At 35.0% G+C, this 26,866-nt stretch overlaps 5 protein-coding genes across 6 annotated transcripts; 2 read left to right on the top strand and 3 right to left on the bottom strand.

Annotated features, from left to right (window-relative positions):
• The first annotated feature begins 376 nt into the window (after positions 1–376).
• Positions 377–3,602, top strand: LOC110627457 (subtilisin-like protease SBT1.2). Its single transcript, XM_021773767.2, has one exon. The coding sequence runs from the start codon at positions 1,192–1,194 to the stop codon at positions 3,493–3,495; it is 2,304 nt and encodes a 767-aa protein (XP_021629459.2). The 5' UTR covers positions 377–1,191; the 3' UTR covers positions 3,496–3,602.
• A 301-nt stretch (positions 3,603–3,903) lies between these two features.
• LOC110627458 (photosystem II reaction center PSB28 protein, chloroplastic) lies at positions 3,904–5,393 on the bottom strand. The gene is made up of 2 exons (XM_021773768.2): positions 5,238–5,393; positions 3,904–4,645 (listed from the first exon to the last, which is right to left on the bottom strand). Exons 1-2 carry the CDS (start codon positions 5,308–5,310, stop codon positions 4,182–4,184), a joined length of 537 nt encoding a protein of 178 aa, XP_021629460.1. The 5' UTR covers positions 5,311–5,393; the 3' UTR covers positions 3,904–4,181.
• Positions 5,394–8,909: 3,516 nt separating this feature from the next.
• LOC110628003 (MDIS1-interacting receptor like kinase 1) lies at positions 8,910–12,895 on the top strand. Its single transcript, XM_021774436.2, has 2 exons — positions 8,910–12,029; positions 12,328–12,895. Exons 1-2 carry the CDS (start codon positions 9,386–9,388, stop codon positions 12,732–12,734), a joined length of 3,051 nt encoding a protein of 1,016 aa, XP_021630128.2. The 5' UTR covers positions 8,910–9,385; the 3' UTR covers positions 12,735–12,895.
• Positions 12,896–13,247: 352 nt separating this feature from the next.
• Positions 13,248–18,234, bottom strand: LOC110628923 (auxin-responsive protein IAA11). 2 transcript variants are annotated; one of them, XM_021775757.2, is made up of 5 exons: positions 17,765–18,233; positions 15,113–15,432; positions 14,469–14,595; positions 13,740–13,801; positions 13,248–13,650 (listed from the first exon to the last, which is right to left on the bottom strand). In XM_021775757.2, exons 1-5 carry the CDS (start codon positions 18,109–18,111, stop codon positions 13,601–13,603), a joined length of 906 nt encoding a protein of 301 aa, XP_021631449.2. In that variant the 5' UTR covers positions 18,112–18,233; the 3' UTR covers positions 13,248–13,600. The 2 variants fall into 2 exon arrangements, with proteins under 2 accessions (XP_021631449.2, XP_043804854.1); XM_043948919.1 differs by lacking the exons at positions 13,248–13,650; positions 13,740–13,801 and adding an exon at positions 13,874–14,315 and having other exon boundaries at positions 17,765–18,234.
• A 2,132-nt stretch (positions 18,235–20,366) lies between these two features.
• On the bottom strand, positions 20,367–24,093 carry LOC110628397. Its single transcript, XM_043962257.1, has 4 exons — positions 23,932–24,093; positions 23,637–23,771; positions 21,380–21,567; positions 20,367–20,935 (listed from the first exon to the last, which is right to left on the bottom strand). Exons 1-4 carry the CDS (start codon positions 23,988–23,990, stop codon positions 20,745–20,747), a joined length of 573 nt encoding a protein of 190 aa, XP_043818192.1. The 5' UTR covers positions 23,991–24,093; the 3' UTR covers positions 20,367–20,744.
• Between the last annotated feature and the right edge of the window lie 2,773 nt (positions 24,094–26,866).

Here is a 26,866-nt window from a genome sequence, read left to right as displayed (position 1 = left end):
TGGTGGCTCTCTCACTGGTTCAAGCCGTACTGGCCGAGACAAAGGAGACTATGGGATGCGGCCAACTTCTATTGGCCCAGACAAAGGCCCTGCTAGGCTCCATTTGGTGACTCTCACTGATTCAAGCCATACTTGGGATGATAATATTGTGATTTATTTTGAAATGGAAAGAATAAAATGGGATGAATGATGGAGAAGAGAAAAAGAGAAGTTTGTTGATTTAGGAAAAAGAGAGGAGTTAGGGATTTGGGAAGGAATGGAGGCATGTAGATTTAAGGGAAAACTAAATTTAATTGACACTAAGAATATTTTAGTCATGAAAAAAAAAAAAAAAAACTCTGAAAGTATTTATTTGTTAACGGTTTAATTATATTTAAATTATATTTGACAATACTAACCGTTTTAGTAGCTAATAATTACACTAGCCAAAGTAATTTTTTATAATCCACACTTAACCTCTACATAGTAGTGTACTAACTGAATCAAAACATTAAGAACTACTTTCAAAATTGTTGCCAATCAAAACCTTAATGATATAGATTTGGTATAGAATTAGAAGCTGCAGGTTTAGATAACTCCTTGGCTTTCACCACCAAATGAAAGGGGACACTAGAATGTCTAAAGAAGATATGGTAACTGAGAATGTCTGTAATATTCTATGTAATAAATTTTTCATGAATGTGTTGGGTAATAAAGAATGGTGAGAAAATCAATATGTGCAGGGAGCCAGGGAAGCACGGGAATAGGGGAGCCATTGGAAGCCATTAATGCAGTTTTGAGCTAAGCATTTAATGATTCCTCTTTTTATCCTTTCCTAGTACACTTTCTCACTCCGACAGAGGACAATCCTCAGACAGAAACCTCAAACACAAAACCAAAGATTCATTCACTTTGGATATTAGCAAAATTCTATTAAAAGTTAGCCATAACTTCTCGTGAAACAAAGGAGGAAATATTTTCAGCTCCTCAAGAAACCAAGAAAATGCCTTAGCTTCTCTCTGTCTACTAACAAAGGATCCTCGTGATGAAGAGCTCTTAAATTTCACGAGTTTCATATTCTTTCACTCAGAGCTAAGAAATGCTACCCAAACCCAGTTTTGAATTCTCTACCACTCCTTCAAATACCCTGCTATTCATTCCAGATGTCATGCATAATCTACATACAGGCATCTCTTTGATGTTAAAGTTTCCATGGAAGCCAAATTACACATTTTCTTTTCTATTCTTCTGTTCAACTTTAGCTTCCTCCATTCAAACACTCTACAAACTTACATAGTTCAGCTCCACCCACATGGCATAACAAGATCTTCCTTTGCTTCCAAGTTTCATTGGCACCTCTCATTTCTTGAAAAAACCATTTCATCTGAAGTAGACTGTTCTTCCCGTCTTCTCTACTCTTACCGTTCTGCCATGGAAGGTTTTGCAGCTCAGCTCTCTGACTCAGAGGTTGAGTCATTGCAGAAGTTGCCTGATGTTATTGCCATTAGGCCAGATATGAGGCTGCAAGTTCATACCACCTATTCTTACAAATTCTTGGGACTTAATCCCACAGGTGAAGATGCTTGGTATAAGTCTAGATTTGGTCATGGGACAATAATTGGGGTCCTTGACACTGGAATTTGGCCTGAGAGTCCAAGCTTCAATGATGAAGGAATGCAGCCAGTCCCCAAGAAATGGAGAGGGATTTGCCAAGAAGGGCAAGTTTTTAATTCCTCTAACTGTAACAAGAAACTCATTGGTGCCAGATATTTCACGAAAGGTCACCGTGTGGCATCTACTTCGACATCATCAAACACCGTTCAGGAATATTTGTCGCCAAGAGATTCACATGGGCATGGGACACACACATCATCCACAGCAGGAGGAGCTGCAGTTCCGATGGCAAGTGTGCTGGGTATTGGAGCTGGTATTGCACGAGGAATGGCTCCTGGTGCCCATATTGCAGTGTACAAAGTTTGCTGGTCTAATGGATGTTACAGCTCAGATATTCTAGCTGCAATGGATGTTGCAATTAGAGATGGTGTTGATGTCCTGTCCCTCTCTTTGGGCGGCTTTCCATTGCCACTTTTTGCAGACAGCATTGCGATTGGCAGTTTTCGAGCAGTTGAGCATGGTATTTCAGTCATATGTGCAGCAGGAAACAATGGCCCTCTCCAGAACTCAGTTGCCAATGAAGCTCCCTGGATTGCTACCATTGGTGCAAGCACACTTGACAGAAAATTTCCTGCCATTGTTCAAATGGGTAATGGACAATTCCTTTATGGAGAATCCATGTACCCAGGAAACCAGTTTTCAAACTCTGGACAAGAGCTTGAACTAGTTTATGTAACTGGTGGAGGCACAGGGAGTGAATTTTGCTTTAGAGGCTCTCTTCCAAGAGAAAAAGTACGCGGCAAAATGGTGGTTTGCGACCGAGGTGTCAATGGAAGGGCAGAAAAAGGTCAAGCTGTGAAGGAATCTGGTGGAGCTGCAATGATCTTAGCTAATAAAGAGATCAATCTTGAAGAAGACTCAGTCGACGTTCATCTCCTACCTGCAACATTAATTGGTTTTGCAGAAGCAGTAAGCTTGAAAGCTTACATTAACTCTACAAGTAAACCAAGAGCTCGAATCATTTTCAAGGGAACTGTAATTCGGAAATCCAGAGCACCAGAAGTAGCTCAGTTTTCAGCTAGAGGACCAAGTTTAACTAACCCTTCAATCCTCAAACCCGATGTAATTGCACCTGGAGTAAACATCATTGCAGCTTGGCCTCAAAACTTAGGCCCCACTGGTCTTCCAGAAGATCCAAGAAGAGTGAACTTCACAGTAATGTCAGGAACATCCATGGCTTGTCCTCATGTCAGTGGAATTGCTGCCCTGATCCGCTCAGCTCATCCCGGATGGACACCTGCTGCAGTTAAATCAGCAATAATGACTACTGCAGATATAACTGACCATTCTGGAAATCCAATATTGGATGGTGACAAACCAGCAGGACTTTTTGCAATTGGAGCTGGGCACATAAACCCAGAAAGAGCCATCAATCCAGGATTGATATATGATATCAGGCCAGAGGAGTATGTCACCCACCTATGCACCCTAGGATACACAAGATCAGAAATTTTCACAATCACACACAGGAATGTGAGCTGCAATGAACTATTGCAGATGAATAAGGGTTTCAGCCTCAATTATCCTTCCATTTCTGTAATTTTTAAGCAGGGAATGACAAGTAAGATGATCAGAAGACGACTAACAAATGTGGGTAATCCTAAATCCATCTACTCAGTGGAAGTAACAGCTCCTGAAGGAGTGAAAGTGACAGTAAAGCCTCAAAGGCTAGTTTTCAGACATAGAAATCAAAGTTTGAGCTACACGGTACGGTTCATGTCAAGGAAGACAATGGTAAGAGAGGAAGTGAGCTTTGCAGAAGGGCATTTGACATGGGTGCACTCTCAAAATAATTTTTCCAGGGTTAGAAGCCCCATTTCAGTGACTTGGAAGAACAAGTAGCAGAAATTATAGTATCACTCATTGCTGCAAACAAGATTGTTTAGGATTTCAAAAATCAGTATTGCAAAAGAAGACTTCTGGTCATGAAGAATTGTTGGTCAAATTTACATTTGATTGAGTTAACTTGTAATATTTAAATTTCTAGTTTAAGATGGTTGAATCCAGAAATTGGCTGCTTAATTACATTTATTCAGGAATGAACGCTTTCTTTTCCCATCCAATGAAAACTGAGGAATTCATGGATTGGCAATACTGTAAGAAAAGCAAATGAAGCATAATCTAACTTCATCATTTTGGTTATCTATATTAAAGCTCAACACTAATTAATACAAGACAATAAAAAAATCAGAAGTGCCCTTAGCAGAGTAGCAAAGTGTAAAAGTTCTGCAGCTGAGTAACCAGTCCATATTGATAAAAAAATTAACCTTTCTTGTAAATTAAATTAAGACATTTGATGTAGGAAGAAACAAGTTCAAGGACAAGAGCTGTCTCACTTGTACATTTACAATGGAGGAGAAACGAAATTGCACATCATCATGAACTACAAAATTTTTAAGACAAGAGATATAAGGTAGCTGCAAAGCATCCTAGATGGGCATGAACTGAGATCTTCAATTTTTTCTTGATTAATTTAGAAAAAAAATGAGGTGACAAAGTGTAAAACAGAAGAAAGTGTATACATTGCCTCAACTTTTGACAAATTGCAAGCCATTTGCATTAGCATATCGCTCCATGAACCTCATGAATCTGTCCCAATCCCGAGGAGAACGCATAATATACTTTGCCTCAATCCGAGATGGCTTTCCATTTACAAATTTAGCACTAACATCAACTGATTGGAGAACTCCTTCCTCATCAATCATGTAAAAACCAGTTATATCACCAAGTTCACCAGACGAGTCAAAAACAGAAGGCTGATCAAATGTGAAAATGGCCACCCCATTTGTACCATCCCTTGACTTGGTTAGCCTTACATCCGGTATTGTCTGTTCATCAGTTCCTTGGATAAATTGAATTGTTGGTTTGACCATCATTGTAATAAAACTTGATGTTTTTTGCTTAACCAAAGTCAACTGTGGATGGGACACGTGCAAAGATTGGCCATTGAATGCAGACTTTGCACTACGATGGACAGGCCAAGATAATGAGCCTACAAAACAAGATAGCATTGCAGGTGTTGTAGTTAGCATGTAAGAACTAGTTCCCTAATTTGGGATTGGCTAACTTCTAGTCATGTTACTTTCACAAAACATAAACTTGCACATCATTGTCATCAACATGGAAAAGAAATTAATCAAATAACTGCCATTTTCATAAGGCTTGAAATCCCAAATGCTTCCCTGGCCTAATAGGAATTATGGGATTCTAAATCTTCCCTTACAATCCAATTGATCACTGACAAATCAACGTGTCTGGTTTTAAACAAGAACTTGAAAAGGGCAACCAAGCCAGTTTCTAACAAAAATTGCCAACTTTCCAGGACTAGATGTTCTCACTCTCTGCATCAAAACACCAAACACCAGCAACTCACTGGTTTAAAGTTTTCCCACCAACATTAATCCATCAAGCAAAATACATGAAGAAGAAAAGAGAGAGAAAGGAAACTTCACATGTGTTTAGATTACAACCAAAAGATGAAGTTTTTGAAGAAACATTGGCCACAATTTAACCATCATCACTACAAAAAGAGTTCCATCGCCAATAAAAATGAAAAAGCGTTTACATTTGGAAGAAGAGAGTACCTGGGAAAGAACGCGGTTGCTGCAAGTAATGCGAAAATGGGGAGGCCAATGCAAGAGACTGCAAAGTTGCCATTGAGTAGCTATGGATGAAGAGAGAGAGTGAGAGAGTGAGAGAGTGAGAGAGAGAGAGAATAAAGAGGGTGTGGTGTGGTGCTGGGTCTGGGTGGCGTGTAAAAAGGACAGCCATTCGCTTGAGAGACTATGCTTTGTCTGTAGGAGCACAGCTGGATCATCTCACAACTCGCCACGTGGTAACTATATTTTTGGGCCAAATACTCTGATGTCCATTTTTGAATTCAATTGGGGCATCAACCTCAAATTGAGCGTTTGGTGCCCTAAAAAATTGCCAGACGTACCAATTTATATTGGGCTTAGGATACGTGAAGTTATTACAGGACAGGATGATACCATCACAAATTATATTTTTGTTTTTTTCAAACAAAATTTAATATATATATATCTTGCAAATGAAATGTTACGTACTTTCAAGTAAACTTTACTGATAAACTCTCTTTATCGATTTGTGTTTATCTGTAAGCAACGTCTAATTATTTTTTCACTATAATGTCATATATTTTTCCCACTTAAATTTATAAGTATGAATGTGTCAGAACACTTTTTCACATCAAACGGTTATATAATTTCTTTGACACACATGCAGACAGGATGTGAAGTTACCGGACCTCCTCTTTTTCCTTTGATCATATTATCAGACTGAATTTTCTTCAAAAAAATCCTTGTGTGAGATTTGATCAGCCTGATTTTCTGTCTGGACTGAAATACGCAATGTGAGTTTATTCATTTCAAAAAAGATCTGATAGACTTTGAATCCATTTTCCTCATTAGGGTTTGATCTTATCCCAGATATAAAAGGTTCGACAATCATCAAATAACATAACATTTATTTAATTTAACAATCGATAAAACTCTGTCACACCTCCTTTATTATTTGGCTCACGATAATGTTTCTTTGTTATAACTCTTTTCAACCCTACTCGCATCTCTTTTCTGGATTATTGTAAAGTTGTCTTCTCTTTTGTTTTGGGTACCTCTTAGCCTCCAATTGTTTGAATTCTTGTTGTCGTTCAACATAGCCTTCCCAATATAGCAGCGATTTGGCGATGGTTCCTCTGGCCCTGAATCTCTGTCGGGTCTTTACTCGGGTTGAAATTTTAAGATTTTGTTGGAACATAGATGCAATGATTTTTTATCCTGATCTTGGATTTTCCACATCTCAAGTAATTTTACAAAATTAAGTATTAATCAAATGATATGCAAATATATACTTAACATGGAGTTGGATTAAAATAATGAGAAATTTATTTATTTATTTATTTATTAATATTTGACTCTGTTTAATATTAGTATAGGATCTATCTTTAAAATGGATTGATAAATTGAGTATATTAAATATTAATTGTTTTTTAATATGGATTAAAAAATTAATTTAAATTACAAAAATTCAAAGTAAATTAATTTTAACAACTAATTAAAATTTAATCAACTCTATTATTTGACTATTCTTCCTATTTTTATATGTTCAATTAATGACATAACATCAAATATATTCATTAATGTTTTAAAGTTTTAATTGTAAATTAGATTTAAATTTATTTATAATATCAATAAAATTAATTAATTACTAATAAAATTCAATCTCAATTTCTTATATTCTTCCTAAGAGTAACCATAAGGATGGATGAGTCAAATCTTTAAAATATATTCAATAAATTTTAGAACTCCAACAAAACAAAATTTAAGTTTTTATAATATACACATATTATATTCTAAAATTTAAAGTATAATATTAATAAAAATTATCAATAAAATGAGATATTTAACGTTTCAATCTTATACTCAAATTAATAAATTTATAAAATGAACGAATATAATAAATTAATTTAAATTTAAAATAAATAATTATATAAAAATATGTAACTTGATTTCATATTAATTTTTATATTTTAAAAGAAATAGAATTAATTATTAAATTTTTTAAAAATTCAATCAATATCGATTAATAGATAAAAAATTCCGCTATTATCAGTAGATAAACGATCCCGTTATTATTTTCTATTACATATTTACGATGGGATATATTTCAATAATTGGAGTTCGATTATTTAGATTTTTTTTAAAAAAATTGTAATTAAATAATAGTATTAGGATTAAATCTGATTTATATTTGTAATTAATATATATTTTTTAAATTATATATTCATGACTAAACACATGCACGTGACAGCTGTGCAGTCAGCACTTGAAAGATAGATCATGGAAGGGGATTTAATTAATTAAGGTTTTTTTATAAAAAATAATTAGGGTTGGGCATGTGGGCCACGTCATCCCCATTTCATCCCACCTTCAATCTCCCGTCTCTTCAATTTTTAATTAATAATAAAGATTTTTTTTTTCTGAAAAAATTAAATAACTCACCTTTTTGTCAAAATTTTAAAATCTAATCTAACCTTTTCAATTTTTTTTAAATTGAATTAAATTTAGTTAAAATTTAATAAAAATTTTAAGAATTTATTTATTTGTTTTTTAGATGAAGGAGAAAAGGAGAGGACTTCTTCCTAGGATGCTGCCCTTTCAAATTTTTTTTTAATTATTTTTTTCTATTTAGAGGAAATTGAGATTAATTTTCCAGACTTTCACATGTGTGCATGTGAAAAATGACAACTTCTCCCTCTGTATATTCTTTTTTTTTTTATATAAAAAAAAGAATATTTATCTAAAACAATAAATTGGGTGTTGGTGGGCTCACACCATGATTCATAGTCTGCATCACTTTCCTCCCATTTCCTCTTGTTTCCTTCCTTCCTTTCATTTTTGTTTATTTCTTCTTGTCCTTCCTCTCTACATTCCTTTCCTTTTTTCTTTTTTCTTTTTTTTAATAAACTGAGCACCCTCCTCTCAAATGCCAAATTTCTCTACAAAAGTTGGTGCTGCCCTTAACACAAAAGGTGCCCTAAACATCAAAGTTGGTGTTGCCCACATCAAGCATAGATCCAAAGGTGAAGAAAATGAGAAGAACATTGCCATTTTTGGCCTTTCTTTGTGTTTTAGGCTAATCAAAGAACATGGAAAGATTCCACAACAAATAACAAACCTAGCCCTAACCCTAACCCTAACCCTATAATTCCCCAATTAATTAATCAATCAATGATGATGCTGATCTGTTTTATTTCATTGTATCATTAAAATAAGAGACACAATAGTACTTCCTCTACTAAATCATATGGGTACTACATCAATACCATGATTCCCCTATTCTTGTCATATTTATAAATTATATATAAAAAAAGCAATTAAAAGAAAACTTTTTGAGTCATGCTTAGAGGTTACCCTTCAGCATTTAATCCAAAAATAATCATTTTGAGCATATATGCAACTTTGGGTTCCACACTAAACCCCCCATCTAAGCTACTTTAAAAGAAGCTTTTCAACAATAAATTTACTAGTAGCTTTTGCAAAGCTGCACACCATTAGATCTTAGACTTCAAAACCACAACTCACCTGCCACAAAAGATCTTAGCTACTAAATCCACTCAAATATACAAAATTAAATTTATCTTATGAGTTACAATTTTCTCAATTTATTTGATTTTATTTGAACTTATTTATTTTTTCATGATAATTGAAAGGCGAATTTCACAAGTAAATTTTAAACTTACACTTTGATGTTATATTTATAGTCCTTTTCACAGACAAGTGGAATATAAGGATGAAAGATCTATTTGAAAGAAATTAATATAATAAGACATTACTTGAAGTGGTAGAGTGGCATATTACAATAACAGAAGAAGTAGAAGAATGCATAGGTGCCAGTGATGAGGAACACATTCTCTAACCATGTTTAATGTCGGAGAAACTTCCAATGAGTCCAAAAGCTTCCCTTCATTACTTGCTTATTAACAGCTGAGCTGTTGAAGAACCCAAGAGCTCACGATCTCTCCATTATTAATCTAATCATCCATTTTTCTTTATTATTTATATACCAACTCTCACTCCTTTAACCAATCTTTTCTTTCTGTTTCTTCCCATATGCCTTTGTCACACATGCAGACGCTTGCTTCCTTTCTCTCTTTCTGCTGAAAAAATTTGAGTGAAAATGGCAGAAAACTAAGGGAGTAACTCAAGAACCAATGAGGGAGAAGAATATGGAGTTGAGAATCTTGGTTTTCTTCTGCTGCTGTTGCATTGGTTTTCACTCTTTTTGTTCTGCTGCTTTGAATGAAGAAGCATCAGCTCTGCTATCGATAAAAGGTGGCCTTTTAGATCCATTAAATAAGCTTCAAGATTGGAAGTTGTCCAACAATGCAACTCACTGTAACTGGACTGGAGTTCGGTGCAATTCTCATGGAGCTGTTGAAAAGCTTGATCTCTCCCAAATGAATCTCAGTGGAAATATATCAGATGATATTCAATGGCTGCGAAGCCTCGCTTCTCTTAACTTGTGCTGCAATGGGTTCTCTTCATATTTGACAAAAGCTATAGCCAATCTCACTTCTCTTATAAGCATTGATGTGAGCCAGAACTTGTTTGTTGGTAGCTTTCCGACGGGGCTTGGAAGAGCCGCCGGTCTAACTTTGCTAAATGCTTCGAGTAACAGCTTCTCAGGATTTATTCCTGAGGATATTGGCAATGCGACTTTGCTGGAGACACTTGATCTGAGAGGGAGTTTTTTTGAAGGCTCTATTCCAAAATCTTTCAATAATTTGCAGAAGTTGAAGTTTCTTGGACTTTCTGGGAACAATCTCACCGGCAAAATACCAGCAGAGCTGGGTCAGCTTTCATCACTAGAGAGAATAATAATTGGCTACAATGAATTTGAAGGTGGGATTCCAGCAGAGTTTGGAAATCTGACCAATCTGAAGTATCTTGATTTGGCTGTTGGCAATCTAGGGAGTGAGATTCCAGCTGGATTGGGGAGGCTTAAGGTGCTTGAGACGGTGTTCTTGTATCAGAACAATTTTGAAGGCAAGATTCCTGATGCAATTGGCAACTTGACTTCTCTGCAACTGCTGGATCTCTCTGATAACATGTTATCAGGAGAAATTCCAGCTGCAATTGCTGAGTTGAAGAATTTAAAGCTCTTGAATCTGATGTGCAACCAGCTGACAGGAGCTGTTCCTGCTGGACTCGGCTGGTTGACTCAATTACAGGTGCTTGAGCTTTGGAACAATTCATTATCAGGTCCCTTGCCTATTGATCTAGGCAGGAATTCAGCATTGCAGTGGCTGGACGTATCATCCAATGCATTCTCCGGCGAGATTCCAGCAGGCTTGTGCAGTGGTGGCAATCTCACTAAGCTCATTCTCTTCAACAATGCCTTCACAGGTTCAATTCCTCCAAGCTTATCAGCATGTTTTTTGCTTGTTCGTGTTCGTATGCAGAACAATTTTCTTTCTGGGACGATTCCAATAGGGCTTGGTAAACTTGAAAAGCTTCAAAGGTTAGAGTTGGCAAACAATAGCCTTACAGGTCAAATCCCAAATGATCTTGCTTCGTCTTCATCTCTTTCTTTCATTGATCTCTCCAGAAACCACCTCAGATCTTCTCTACCTTCGACAATTCTTGCAATAGCGAATCTGCAAACTTTCATTGCCTCAAATAACAACTTAGATGGTGAAATCCCAGATCAGTTCCAGGACTGTCCTTCACTTTCTGTTCTTGATCTCTCATCAAACCATTTCTCTGGAACCATTCCAGCTAGCACTGCTTCATGTCAGAAATTGGTAACTTTGAATCTAAAGAACAATCAGTTGACTGGAGAAATCCCAAAAGCAATTGCAATGATGCCCACATTGGCAATTCTTGATCTGTCAAACAATTCTTTAACAGGTGAAATACCTGAAAATTTCGGAACCTCACCTGCCTTAGAAGTGCTAAATGTTTCATACAACAGGCTAGAAGGTCCAGTTCCTGCAAATGGCGTTTTAAAAACAATAAATCCAGATGATCTTAAAGGCAATGCAGGTCTCTGTGGCGGCATCCTGCCTCCATGCAGCCACAGTTTACTTGCTGAATCACAGCAGAAGGGCTTGCACACGAAGCGCATTGTTGCTGGATGGACTATTGGAATTTCATCAGTTTTTGCAGTTATAATTGCACTTATCGTTGCACGATCTCTCTATAAAAGATGTTATTCGAACGGAAGTTGCTTCGAAGAAAGTCTCGAAATGGGCAAGGGAGAGTGGCCTTGGAGATTGATGGCATTCCAAAGGCTTGGTTTCACTAGTGCAGACATTCTAGCATGTGTGAAGGAATCCAATGTGATCGGAATGGGAGCTACTGGGACTGTTTACAAGGCTGAGATGCCTCGGTTAAACACAGTTGTAGCAGTTAAGAAGTTATGGAGATCAGGAAGAGACATTAAAACTGGAAGCAGTGATGATTTTGTAGGAGAAGTCAATCTCCTGGGGAAGCTAAGGCATCGAAATATCGTTCGGTTATTAGGCTTTCTTCACAATGATACTGACATGATGATAATATATGAGTACATGCCCAATGGCAATCTTGGAGAAGCTTTGCATGGTAAACAAGCAGGGAGATTGCTTGTGGATTGGGTTTCAAGGTATAATATAGCAGTTGGAGTTGCACAAGGACTTGCTTATCTGCACCATGATTGTCAACCCCCCGTCATTCATCGCGACATCAAGTCGAATAACATACTGCTTGATGCAAATCTTGAGGCAAGAATTGCAGATTTTGGATTGGCGAAAATGATGATTCGGAAGAATGAGACAGTTTCCATGGTGGCTGGCTCCTATGGATACATTGCTCCAGGTAAGTTTCAGTCAATAGCTTTATTCATCAATATGATTCCCATTTAGTCGCAGAATATAAGGACTATATTACCTTATATTAATTTGCCAAATCAAGCTCCAAGGAGAGCTGAAATAAAGCACTTAAATCTAGATACTAGGTCGAGTTTTCACGGCCCCAATGCATCAGAACCTTTCAAGATGGATTTAGATATTATGTAAATGGATTTGGCATAGATTTAGGTTTATAAAATAATACACTTGTTGGATTGGGGAACATGGTTCACAGATCCTGACGTTTTCTTCCTATCATTTTGCAGAATATGGATACACCTTGAAGGTAGATGAAAAGATTGATATATACAGCTATGGAGTAGTTCTGCTAGAACTTCTCACCGGAAAACAACCATTAGATCCTGAGTTTGGAGAATCTGTTGACATAGTAGAATGGATTCGGAAAAAGATTAGGGATAACAGACCATTAGAAGAAGCACTAGACAACAGTGTAGGTAATTGCAAGCATGTTCAAGAAGAGATGCTATTAGTACTTAGGATAGCACTTCTCTGCACTGCTAAGCTCCCCAAGGAAAGGCCTTCCATGAGGGATGTGATCACAATGCTTGGAGAGGCGAAGCCCCGGAGAAAAAGCAGTAGCAACAGCAGTGACCATGACAGTAACAAAGATAAGCCTATCTTTAGCACATCACCTGTAAATGGCCTTGTATAGGGCATCAAAATAAAAATGTGTTGCCTTAGCCATTATTTTGTTTAATTTCTTCATTTGTATGTAGTTTTGGTTTATGTTTGTAATCAATTGTTCTCCAGAAATTAATGGGTACATGAAACTTTATTCTCCATGCAAATAAATTGCTCAGTTCCTGTGTGGTAAGTGAAAGTTCTGAAAGAATAGGTGATATAATAACCTAAAAATATCCAGTTACTTGAACCAGTCATTCCCAGTCACGGGAAGGGTGCCCGGTTAGACTCGGATTGCCCACCAACAAAAAGATTCAGCAAGTTGAAAATAATGTGTAAATTTGCCATTAATTCCATATGATTAGGGGTCTGTTTGGTATTGTTGTTGAAAAAACACTTTCTTAAAAATACTATTAAGAAAATAACTTCTAAAAAAACATTTTTCTAACCTTCAAACTCAATACCAAACAAGCTCACAGAATACTTCAACAAGTGTAATTAAGCAAAGATCAATGGGAATCAACTAGCAAGTAAAGGAGAAACATTTCAAGAACAATAATATACTTTGCATTCACTAAGATGAGAAAGCAATTTGAGCACTCTGGAATTTACAGGATTGGTAACTGACCGATGCAAGTATGCATGAGTATGCTACACCAAAAAGTGAAGTGGTTGTGTTGTTAAAAAAAAAAGTGTGGCAAGTATTTTCAGAGACAAAACAAGAATGAACAAATATTATCATGATAGGAAATTACAGCAACCAAAAAACCAACTCAATGCCGCAGAAAACCAGTCATTACTATTTCGAAATGCTTTTATTTTTATCACTTTCTCCTTTGTGTATCACTCTTCAAGCCATAGATTTTCTTCATCTCACTCGAGTTTAAGAGGAAAAGCCTATATAGGCTTGCTTCTTTGTCTCCCATTCCTTTCTTGAAACCTTGGAGCTACAAATTAGAAATTGATCTGACATAATTAGTACATGAAGTTTGCAGCTTCAGGAGTGAATCAGAATGTTGATTTCATGTTTGTTTACCAAGTCCAGTGGCTTCAGATCGCCGCATGATTCTGAGTCTCTTCACAGAGAAAAGGAACATCCTGAAAGCAGAAACCAAATTAACAAGTATAAAAATTAATGCAAAATATGCTAAACAAACTCACACTCAAAAGATAATAAAAACACTAAAGCATTAAATTCTCAATAAAGCATAAAGAAAATAAAAAAAGAAATCAAAAGTATGTAAATATATTCCTCCTTTTTTTCCCTTTTCCTTTTCTTTTTTTTATTCCTTTGCTATGTGTCTCCCTATCCCTTACTTCCTCTTCTACTTTTTCCCCACTGTAAATAAAATGACTCAAAAGAAGTTAAAAAAGCTAAAGCATTAATTTGACAAGAAAATACAAAAGAAAAATCAAAAGTATGCAACTAAATTCTTCTTTTTCCATTTTCTTCCTCTTTCATTTATTCCTTTATTCTGTGCCTTATGCTCTTATTCCTTATTTCCTTGTCTACTTTTTCCCCATTCAGTGTGGGACTGTGCTAGTGCTCCACGGCTCCACTATTCTCTCCACACATTGGTAACTAGCATCATGTCATTGTCTTGCCATCAATCTGCAAATATATCAGAACCATCTAGTAGCTCTAATTTGTTTGCTTGACACAAGGCATAACACTTGGCCTTCAGGCTTACTAAAAATATTCACGGAATTTCAACGTGTCAGGTATCAACATAAACTATCAGACATGTATTGAATGGAAACATACCCCCAAGGAACATCTCCAACAAGCATCCAATCCCCTTCCTTGTCCTCATATGTGAGCACATATTCAGATGAACCATCCAGCAATTTTGAGCATCTTGTTGCATCTATCATTAGATTATGCTCCGGTCCTATTACAAATATAATGCCACCACCAATCAAATCACAAATATACTTGGGAGATGCTAATAAAACACATTGAAAAGCCTCAATGGAACCTCAGGATACAGGATGTACTTTTTAAAGCTAGCTGTTCTAAAAAATGCATCTGGAATCCTAATATATTTCTGCAATTTTCAAGAAACTCTGATTTTTGAAATCAGAATATATGGAAGCTCATAAATGGAGATAGATGAACATTTTTCCAATGTAAAAAATTAAGAAAATGATCAGGTATATTCCTATCAATATCTACATCAAGAATTATCAAATAAACTCTTCAAATTATTATTTACGGAAGATAAGATTGTAAACTACAAAGCATACAAATTTCAGATCATATTAAGCATAATAACAACAAACTTTGCGGAAAAGGAATAACGCCAGTAAGGTCTATCTTGCATGGCTTTTGAAACTTGTAATTTAGTCCAAAAAATAGTTTGACACAGATTTGGAGCATTCATATGAAAACGATGGGAAAAAACTTACGCATTGCATTATTTGTCAGGGTGGGTCGAAGGAACATATCTTCCAAGGTTTGAGCTAAGGTCTCATAGCAGCCAGAAGCATTCAGATCAATCTTTCTTCCTATAGCAATCCCATCCATATTCACCTTAACAAAGAGGGAATTTCTGACCTTGGAATGATTGTTGTTCATGTTGCTTCCATTGTTAGTCTTATCTAGCACAGAAGTCTTGCTTTTATTTTTCCCAATTATTGAGTTATATTCTTCAGTGGCCACTGACTTTGCCTGGTTAACCATGCTGTTCATTCTATAAGCTCTTATTGGAGGCCAACCAACAACTTGACTGATTCAAGGTTGAAAACAAAAACAATAAGAAAAAAAATATAAATCCATGAATGGAAGAAAGCATATTTAAAATGATAACTATAAAATGATGAGGGCTGCTTCCCCAGAAAGAAAAATTGTATATAAAAAGTTGCCAAGTAATAAAAATAAAAATTTTCACACTGCATTCATAGCCATGCCTGAAGACCTTAGCTCAGATGGTATGGGGATGAAATTGAGTGTGGTTAAATATAAATGTTATTCATGAAGGGGGGGGGGGGGAGGGAAGGGAGACGATAAAGAGGTTTGATTACACGACTCCACTTTGAATTTCCAACAAATAATTGACAGTATGTAATGAAGCAATCACCTGCGAATGGGAATATGAAGTATTCAACAGTAGAAGACTATAATAGGACCTCAAGTTACAAAATATCTACAGAGAATAGACGAAGAGAGTTTTGAATTTTGAAAGTGATAACATTAAGGGAAGCATATCTACCTAATACAAAAGTCCAATAAGCAATTATTGATGACCAGAAACTACAATCAACACCAATTGAATTTATCAGGAAAAACCCAGCATATAAGTGTAGTTCAAATATTGGTGCAGATAGAAAGAGATGCAACATGACCAAAATTCAGAATTTTAGGATTGGTCTAAACAATTGCTAAGGTGTATCAAATGGTTCCATTGTGTAGGATTGTTTTCGCAGTTGTTTATCATGCCGACATCAATTACCATCAGAATACAGTGGAAAACCTATTTTGTTAATTTCCCATGCCATTGTCCTATAAAACCAGTTATCTAAGCCAGTAAACACAAAACTGCTTCCAGAACCAAATCTTGACGATCATAGGCAGCGCGAAGAAGGAACCCCAGGATCCTGGACTCCTGGCACTGGAGTTTCTAAATTAAGTTAGTCCCATAACCAGACCCCTCCCTTCTGGATGAACTTTAGCAGTTCCATTTACAGTTTATGCAATTGATTCAATAATCCTTTGCAAATCTAGGGGTTAAGTTTATTGGACTAAGGACCAACCATACAAGTAATCATTTCAATTTGGGATCTTATATTATAGTTAATGGACCTATTTTAACTCTTGATAAAACATACTCAAATAGCATCAAAATTTGTAAAGAAACCTAGAACGTGGACTTACAATTCAAAATCATTAATCCTTTTAATTACAACTTACTTTTCTATATTTTTCTTTTTAGAAGTATTTGTCCATTACATTATTGCTTAAATTTTCATTTTTTTTCTGAAGTACTTAATTTACAAGCCAAAAGGTTATCACCAGAAAATACTACTAGATTTAGTAAAATTATATAAATAAGAAAAGCAAACATTCTGTTCAAATTTAAAAATATTTATATACTTCATATTAAAATAAATACATGATTTGCAGAATCAATCAGATCTATGCATTTGAGAAGGTCAGATCAAACATAGAGAGTGGTGTAAGGGAGCCAAAGATTGCTTCTAAATTATAGATCTTGTAATTATGAACTTCATAGACTATATATGATCTAAAAGCTCCTCAATAAATAAATTGAAAAATGTGAATCTTACATTACATAAATTAAATTATACACCAATTGAAGTAAAACATATATTACTAATTAAAATTTAATTTTTTCTCAAGTTCTTTCCAGGTTGGATCAATAGTTGGAGTAGCAAACTTTTCCAAATCCTAAACAGGACCAGTCTGAAAGCATGAAGAGATCTAAAGCACCCTATTACTGATAACACTACATTCATATAGATTTCAGCAACCCAGGTCTAATGGTCCAGGATGCAGGCATCAAGGGGGTTTGGCCAGAGATCACAGATTGAGCCATCTTGTGGTCCTTACGTGAAAGAAAGATGGAATAAGTATCCATCTAGATATTAAAATGGTGAGAGACATATAAGAGAGGAACTGCAGTAGGCATATCTAGAACTAAAAGCAAATAAGATTCTTTATCTGGTGGATAAACACCCTTCGGAAACTTGTTTACATTTATCGATATTGGTTATAAAATTATAAATTTTTATTATCTTTTGAGGAAATTTGGAAATTCGGATGATTGATTAGGTATCCAACAAATTCCAAATTAGGTAATCAAGAACCGAATTCGGCTTCGATTCATGCCAAAGTGAGAAGTAGAAGTGAACATATAGCAATGATCACTTTTGTTTATGACCATACTAATTAAGATAAAACCATTGAATCAATAGAAGCAAATTTGGTGAATATGAAATGCCCGAATTCTGATTCATAAAAAAATCGTTATCAACATTGAAGATAAAGAAAAATAGTGAAAAACTAATAAAGAATTGAAGGTGAAATGATAGAATTTAAACCTGGAAGCACCATTAGGGGCAGAGACAGAATCAGCAGTCCTCTTGATACCAGCGGTGGCATTAGCTCTACTCAAAGTGGAAGAAGACGATGAAGTAGAAGAAGAAGAAGAAGAAGAAGCAACAGCAGAAGGAAAATCCTTGGCAGTCAAAATCCTAGCATATTGAGTCTTACACGCTGCTTGTCGAGTCCTGAAACCACCAAGACTCAAGCCAAGAGCGAGCTCGAGCTCAGCCTCATCGGGACTAGAAGAATCCTCAGATGACATAACAGCGTGGTCATCCCCGGACACCGTCGACATGGAGGCAGACGTGGCTTCGCCGTCACCCCCGGGCAAAAGAAGGTGCATGAGAAAAGGAGAAAGGAAGAAGACGAGGAGGAGGAGGAGAAGAAGGGAGGAATGGAGAATTTGGAGAAGGATGAATCGAGTTGAGTTGAGTTGGGGTGGTGGGAAAGGGGAAGTAAATGGGACAGAGAAATGAGTAAGAGCAAAGGATACGATGGGTGAATTGGACCCCACCTGTCTCGTTTATGCGCCCTCCTTCCTTTTTGCCTCCTCATTTTCCCATTTCTCTTTCCGATACTTTCAATTTCTCGACCCTTTTCTTTTTCTTTCTACTTTAATTTGATCTTCTTTATACTACTTTAATTGGCGGAGACAAACTGCTTTAATGGCAACAGCAAGCCTGAAAGGCGGAACCCAGGAAACCCAAAGTATCGTATATCATATCGCGAGAAATACAAACAAAGAGAAAGCAAAAGCATAATAGGAAATAAAAAAACATGTGGAAGCTTCCACATCCAGAAGCGGGACCCATTTGTTCTTCCTGGGTAACACTTATGGAAATTGAGAACCATTTACGACAAGCTCCAAACGACAAGCCGACAAGGTGGGACCCAACATCACACGGCTCGACACGTAGGAGTTAGGACCTCATCGGGCCCGCACAGGTTATGTAATCAAGTGATAGCCTCTTCTCCACTCCATTTTAATGTTGACAGCTCAACCGATAAAAAATCACCAACGGAATAACCAACCCAAAATAATATTTAACAAAAGCTTTTGGCGTCCGCAATTAATTAAAAGCTAAAGCTTTCTACTCCGAAGTGCAAAATTTATTTAGTGGAGCTGGCATTTCTTCTCGGGTGACACGAGGCAGTGAGTGGTGACATGGACGGCGTACGGACGGTGTCCGGCGACCGGGGGACAGAGTCCACGGTCGACACCTTTTCCGTAATTAGAGAATTTTTATTTTTTTGGGGGGTGTAAACATAAAGAAGGAAAATTGTATTAGTGCCAGTAGCAAGTAATTATACTAAATTTTAATATTTTTCGATTTTCAAAAAAATGATTCTATTTGTTTCGTAATATTTTTTATTTTTTATTTTTTATTTTTTAATTATCTTAAAATTATTATTTAATTTTTTATATTATAATAATATATAAATTAATTATTATAATTTTATTTTAATTTTAAAAAATTATTATTAATTATTATTTTTAAAATAAATATTTAAAATATTTTTTAATTTTTAAAAATTAAATATCTTTAAAATAAATATAATTAAAAAATTTTAAAAATTATCTTTCTTAATATATATGAAAAAATAAAATAAATAAAAAATTGTAAAATGAAGAGAGTAATATTTTTTGATAAAAAATTTAAAATTATATTCATCTATAATAATTGTCATTTTAAAGAAATTTATTTTAAAATATCCGTCACTTTGAAAATTTTAAAATAATATTAATTTTTATTTTACATATATACTCTTATTAATTTTAAATTCTTTTAATATTAATATGTGAAAAAATATGATTAGTTAAAGAGTATTTTAAACAAATTATTATAATTTTTTTTAAAATTAAGACCAGTAATTAATCTCATTGATTTAGATGTATAAATTTTAAATGAGACGAAAGTAGTAAAGTTAAATATTACGAAAATCAAATTAATGTAAGATTGCATTTAAAAAAATAATATAAGATTAATTAATATTAATTTATTTTTAATTTTATCATTCTTTATTAAACACAATAATTATCCATAATTATATCAAATCTATCTTATTATTTAAGCTAAATATATATTTACACACATATATTAATTAGTATTTATAAACACCTAAACTAAACTCATAGTTTATTCCATACAAACTTATAATAATTATAATAATTAAATATAAATTAATTTATATTATCAATAATTTATAAAAAAAATATTAATGATAGTCTAAATTTTACTAACTATATTTTAAATTTTGATATATTAAAAAATTATTTTATTATATTCTAAAAAAAAAGTAATAAATTAAATTGAATGGTCCAATCTTGTGTGGTAAGCAATAAGTGGAGTGGAGTAATGTGAAACCAGAAGTGTAGTGTTTTGAAGATGAATGAGTATGTAGCCAAAATGGCACACAACTCATTAATGCCATTCATTTGATTTTTGGGGCTGTGCTCAAAATCCAACTACTTAATCCTCAAATGCTATCTATGCTCCTCTTTTTAAATTTAATATAAATATAATTAAAAAATTAATAAAATTAACAGTTTAGAAACAATATGCAAAAGTTAGGTTTATGTTGTAACTGAAAAATTGGTTAATTCAAAAGGACTTCTGATAATAAAATCAAAGTCAAGTGATTTTATTAAAACAATTGCAGTTGAGGAACACATGAAAAAAATGGATAAAAATTCCCCAGAGTACCAAGTACAATTTACAAGGATCTAAATTCTTAAGACTATATGACTAGCTCTTCAGTATCTGCCAGAACGAATGTACCAAATCTATCCAGGAATTTAAAACCCAGCATGAAAAAGGGGCCAAAATGAATGTGCCAAATTGTTATCTGTAAAAACCTGGTTACCAGATTTAACAATATTTATGAGCAGATCAGATCTACTGCTACTGCTGGAAGAACAGGAACTTGAACGAAACACAAAAAAATGTTCCCACAAACTCGATGGTATGCAGCTTTTCATTTGTTCTCTGGATTTTGAGATCCCTGTGGGCATGAGGTGCATGCCTTGCAATCTGGAGGTGGGTACTTTTCAGAAAGACTGATCCGCACAGTTTGCTGCTTTTGTTCACTATCAGGAACATGAAGAAGAGCTTCCATTACTAGGATTTCCCAATCGCGAGGAAGGAAGAATGAAAACCAATCGTCCTCTGTTAGACAAATGCCAATTACTTGTTAGTTTAGAAAGAAGGATTTTGACAGCACTGGTACATGTTCTGTCAAAAATTCAAAAAGAAATAACTACAAGACATCATGTTTAGCTTAATGCAAAATAATGCACGAGCCCATCAACCATGGGCGCTTGACAAGTGACAACCACTAATCCCTTGGAGGTGGGGCTGAGGAACTGGACAGCCCATCATAGCGTGTCCCACAAGGCCACAACTAAAGGCTGGGAAGTATGGGGAAGATAGCCTAGCAACGCTATAATGAAGAATGGCCAGGAAAAAAATGATAACAATACACATTAAGAACAAGATTCTTTGAAAGGTTATAAATCTAAACCTAATTGATGGATCAAATATGATGAGCACAAAGAAGTAATAGAACATAAAGCATAGAAAAGGGCAGAGTAGTCAAATAAAAGCACAGACCTCCATTACGAACTGCCTTCAATTGGAAGACACCATTGCCACGAGGTCCAGACACAGGAAATGTGCAAGATACAGAATGCCTTTTGTGAGCCACTGCAAGAGAAGCATTGTACCATGGGCCTTTAGCAATTGGTTCCCCAATAGCATCTTTGATTGCCTGATTCTTACTGGCTTTCTCCATGGCCTTGCTGAAAAATTTTAAGCTAAAAGATGAATGTGTGGACCATGAAAGCAAATGTGATATGAAGCATCAATTAATATAGCAGCCTTCAACTGAAAAAAATAATTTTGTAAAATTATCAAGTAGCTCATCCTGCATCTCACCATCACCCACAAAAAGCTCACTCTCCTTTTCTTCCTCTTTTCATTCAACCAAAAATGATTTAAAGAATACTCTCTCTAGATAAGAACAATCACATCTTTAATATCATAAAGTCACTCTAATCAAGAAGAAAGGAATCGCTTGAGGGATTTTTACTGTAAGCATAAAAGAAATGCAAAGCAATGTAGGTAATTGTAGATGGATATAGCATCGATAATAACTAATTCGTAGCTATGGGGAAAGAAAAGGCTGCTTTTTTGTCTGATGTAATGGAATAAGAATAGACCTTGGTAAATACATTGCATTTGGTTGTCAGATTAAGTGTGGTCTCTCCATCCAGTAAAGAAATGATGAGAATATTCTTGGGCGTAGGACTCAAAATACATAATCTCATTGGTTATAAGATGCTCAGTTTAAACTGCTAATAACTCGTCTTAACAGCAACATGAAATAGACTAATTATTCTTCACCTCTCCTCCCAGATACTTCAGAAACATGCAACCTAAGGTTGACTTGGAGTTGGTATGAAAAATTCACTTTTCTTACAGTAATGTTCAGTTAGTAACGTTAGGACAAAATACTGATTGCAGCTGAGCACATTTAGCAATTAATCATCATATCTTTTTCTTTTGGCTACTCCCTCTACCTACTCTCTCCATTGTTTTCCAAGAAGCTTATTCTAGAAACTTAGCAGGCCATCTAATCAGTTCGTCATTTTCTTAGAAATTTAAACATAAACAAACAGATTTCAAGCATAGTATGCTTGACTGTTCTGTTCCTATCATTATTGATTAGACATGCATATGAATACACTGACCAGCCAAGCCACATGGACAAGTTAATTTCAGAGTCTAAAATATGGGACAGTTAGAGAAAGCATACAAGACCAGGTGAAACAAAAAAGAGGAAAGTGTGTCTTCATCCAGGGCCACTCATTTCCATTGTTATGCTTTCTCAAGGATAAGAAACCCCACTGAAGACATTATTCAAGAAATTAAACTAAAATTATTGCAAAATAAATTATCATCTATAACCACATTGACTGTTCATCTATGATAACACTATTAGATGAAGAGTACCAGTCTATCTATCAACCAATGTGCTCACTGAATTATGATATGGCATTCTAAGAGTCCATCTGGCATTACAGTTGAAGGCCAAAAATGCACTTCCTAAAAAAAGCATAACGTTTTCGAATAAACTATTTGTTAGTTTAACATTATTATAACTAAAATATGTCAAATATAATTTTAAATTAATCCTTTGTTTGGATGCTTAATTGTGAAGGGCGAAGAGAAATTAAAGTGGAGAAATGAAGAGAAATTAAAAGAAAAAAATAAAAGAAATATGATTTACTTCCTTTTGTTTGGATAGACTATTAGAATAGGGGAAATACAATTTCTCTAATATAAAAAATTATTATTATGCACTCACAAGTTAAAACAATGAGGACATTTAAGTATTTTAATAGAATTAATTCTCATTTCTCTCCATTTTTCAATTTCCCATCATCAATTTAGAGAGAAATATTTTGGACTAAATATAAAGATTTGAGAAATATAATTTCTCCTCCTTTTTCTACATTTCTCTTTTTTTCTCCATTTTATTTGATGTCCAAACAATTCAAACAAAGCATAAATTTTAATATTTTTAACTAATATGTTTTTCTTAAAGGCAGCTGCAACAATAATACCAAAAAGACCCAAGTGCCTGAACGAGAACTTGCCCCTAAAAGCTAGCCGTTAGGGGATATAGCCCAAAGGTCTCATCTACCCACGTCAATCACATACAACCAATTTAAGAGGTGAGATATTGAAACACATAACAGGAGAAATCCTATAATCTAACAAAGTAACTTTTCCCATATTCACAGAAGAAAATGAAACATAGATCCTTAAAATTCAATGACAGCACTCAAATAAAAATGGAACACACCTGCTGCAGCCTTGATATATGGCAAGGTCATCAAGAGCGCTCAAAGCAACACCGCCGGTGACAGTAATCAACAAAAAAGAAACAGCCTTACGGCCAAAAGCCCTGCTCTTTTCTTCATCCACAGGCTTGGCGTTACTGTGGAAAAGCATTATATCAATAAAAAGAACTTATGGGTATGAAAGTTTACGATAATTTCAATCCATAATTTGCTTAATTATGAAACAGGTCCACAAAATTCAACATCTCCAAATACTGCACAACAAACAGATTGTTCTGAAAGAAACTTAGCAATCACCTGGAAAGCTGCGACGCTGAAGAACTCCTGAAGAGAGAAATTAATCTCCTCCCAAGCATGATTGAATACCTTTCTCTTACCTAAGTACTCGAGTACTGTTTGGTAGCGCGGACTCGTCAATTTTGGGTTGAGCTCCATCCTTGAGTCGCTAGCCGGTGTCCTAAATAGAAAGCAAAGCTGGAACCAATTGGCCTTTTATTCGGGTCGGGTACGGGTTAAAATTATCTTTACGGTCTATCCTATCCTATCCTATCCTGGTAGAAAGGAATATTATACTGGCAGAAATAAATATTACTCACACGAGAAATTCAAACTTTATTTGAGATGTAATTATATTTATGAAAATTAAACTAGTCAAATTTACATTTTATTTATATTAATAATATTTAAATTTATTTTCAGTTTAATTAAAAATTAATATAAATTTTTTAAATTTAATTATTATTATTCGAATAAAATTAAATTATTATTTGAATAAAATTTAAATTCATTTTAATTCTATATATTTTAATTAATAATTTATATAAAAAAATTTTCATTAATAAATTTTATTTAAAAAATTTAATATTCTTAAAAAATATTTAATTTTTAATTTTTAAATAAAAAATATAAAAAAGTTATAAATATTATTATAAAATATTATTTATATTAAATTAATTATTTATGTAAACGTTATAAATAAAATTTGAATGTATTATTTTTTAAATTTAAATTAATTTTAAATTCAATTATACCTATTCAAATTTATTCTATTAAAATTTAATCGGATTAAATATTAAAAATATTCAATTTATTGCAAAGAGTTCTCGTGATTTAATTTTCTATTTAAAAAAATTAAAATTATTTTTTAAAAAAATTATTAAAATTATTTATATGAAATGTTTTTTTTTACATGCGAAATGGAAACTTATTATCACTTCATAGTTTGTATATTTCATATTACGAAAATCCCTAGTCTTTTTATCTTTTTTCTATAAAGTTTAATCCTTGTGTGAAATTAAAATTTTACAAAAATTAAATTCAATTGAATTTTTTTTATAAAATTTTTATTTAAAATTTTTTAACTTTAAAATTTTTTCATCATAAGAATTTATTTGAATTTTATTTTTTATAAAATTATCCATGGTAAAAGTATTATAAAAGGGACGTCTATGAAATCAAAAATGATAATTTTGAGATCTATGGGGGGGAGATCTCGACATGTGGAATGTAAAAACTTATGAAGTAAAAAGGTCTAAGTTTGATGTGTTTATGGAGGTGCAGTGTCACAAGCGCTCGCCTATGCCGCGCTTGGATAGGCTCCAACGAGATTACAGTCTGCCAAATTCAGTCTATCAAGAAATCTTGCTACACTAATCGGTTTCGCCCTGCCTCATCAGGGCAGCGGTTTCAGCCCCTGACCAAGGTGTGCAGGAATGGTGATTCCACACACAACAGCCATTCGAGCAACTCCCACCCAATCTTCACGGCAACATCTTCCCCAGCATAATGTTGCACATTCCCAAGAATTATGGACGTGACAATTCTTCTCCACTCAAACCATACTTGTAATACCCGGCTAAACTCCGGTATCGGAATTCCTACCGTCCGGTGGAATCTCGGATGTTGAAAGCCTCTAGAAGGGTAAAATCATGCTTTTATAAAATGTTTTAATGTATCTTATGGTTTTAAGCAAAAAGGAAATTGAGTTTTAAATGAAAAAGACCAAGGAGACATTTCCAGGTTCGGCCGCCGAACGTGGGATGGTTTAGGGGGGCAAGTTAGGCTTCCGAAAGTTTCAAAGGTTCGGCCGCCGAACTTGCATGAGATTTGGAGGCACCTTAGGCTGCCGAAAGGTGGTCTGGCAGCCCTTATAAAAGGACCCCATGGCCGAAACGGGCGAGTTTTCTCCCCCTTTTCGGTCACGGTGAGTTCCTGCTCTCCCATGGTTCGTTTTTGACGATTTCCCTCCGATCTTTCATGTTTTAATAAACTTTATGTTGATTTGAAGATATTTGAACAAAAGAGCGAGTTTTGGAAGCTTGGAGACCAAAGAGTTGAGATCTCTCCCATCTCCAAGTTGGATCGTCTCTCCTCTCGTTCTTCAAGAGGTAAGAGTAGATCCATAGTTCCTTTAATGTTTTAAGTAAGTTTTATGAAGTTTCTTGGGGTAGAAATGCATGTGTAGGTTTATGTGGAGTTTATGGGTTTATTGTGCGTTTATGAACAATGTATGTTGGATATACATGTTTGATGTGTTGTAGATGGGGTTTAGGATAGTTTGAAGCCCCTAGGAGCTTGTATGCTTGGGTATGCATGTTGTAGAATAGGAAAATGCATGATTGAATGAGTTGGGAGGCGTTTATGCATGTTGAGATGAGTTTCTGCCCTTTTGGGAAGAACTCAGGTTCGGCAGTCGAAGGCTCTTTCGGCCGCCGAACCTGCCTTTGGTAGCATGTATCGGCTGCCGAACCCTGCCCCCGAAAGTGGACTTTCGGCTCTGGAAGGGAGTTTCGGCCGCCGAAGGTGCCATCGAACATGCATGAGTTTCGTCTCTGGAGGGAACCTTCGGCCGCCGAAAGTTCCGCCGAAGGTGCATGACTTTCGGCTTTGGAGGGCCTTTCGGCCGCCGAACCTGCCGTCGAAAGTGCCCTGTTCAGCCCTCCTTTGCATGATTTATGTGATTGTTTTAAGGTGTTTTAGGGGGTTTTTGGGGAGTATTTTAGTATCATGTTTATGTATGTTAGGTCCCTCATTTGAGTCCGCCTGTGTAGGTTCGGACCCGAGGAACCGAGGACCCCAGCAGTGAGTTCAGCTGCTTTTGTGTCTGTTAGAGCTTCAGCCAGAGGTGAGTGGAATACCTTATTTCGTTTCAAAGTAAATAAATAAATTCTGAGCATGATACACGCATCATGAATGCCATGAGATATACTAGGGTGCTTGCATTAGAATTCAC

Source organism: Manihot esculenta, chromosome 12 (genome assembly GCF_001659605.2).
Source record: "Manihot esculenta cultivar AM560-2 chromosome 12, M.esculenta_v8, whole genome shotgun sequence".
NCBI classification, from domain to species: Eukaryota; Viridiplantae; Streptophyta; class Magnoliopsida; order Malpighiales; family Euphorbiaceae; genus Manihot; species Manihot esculenta.
The sequence above is the reverse complement of the archived record's forward strand: the minus strand, read 5'-3'. Positions and strand labels throughout refer to the sequence as shown.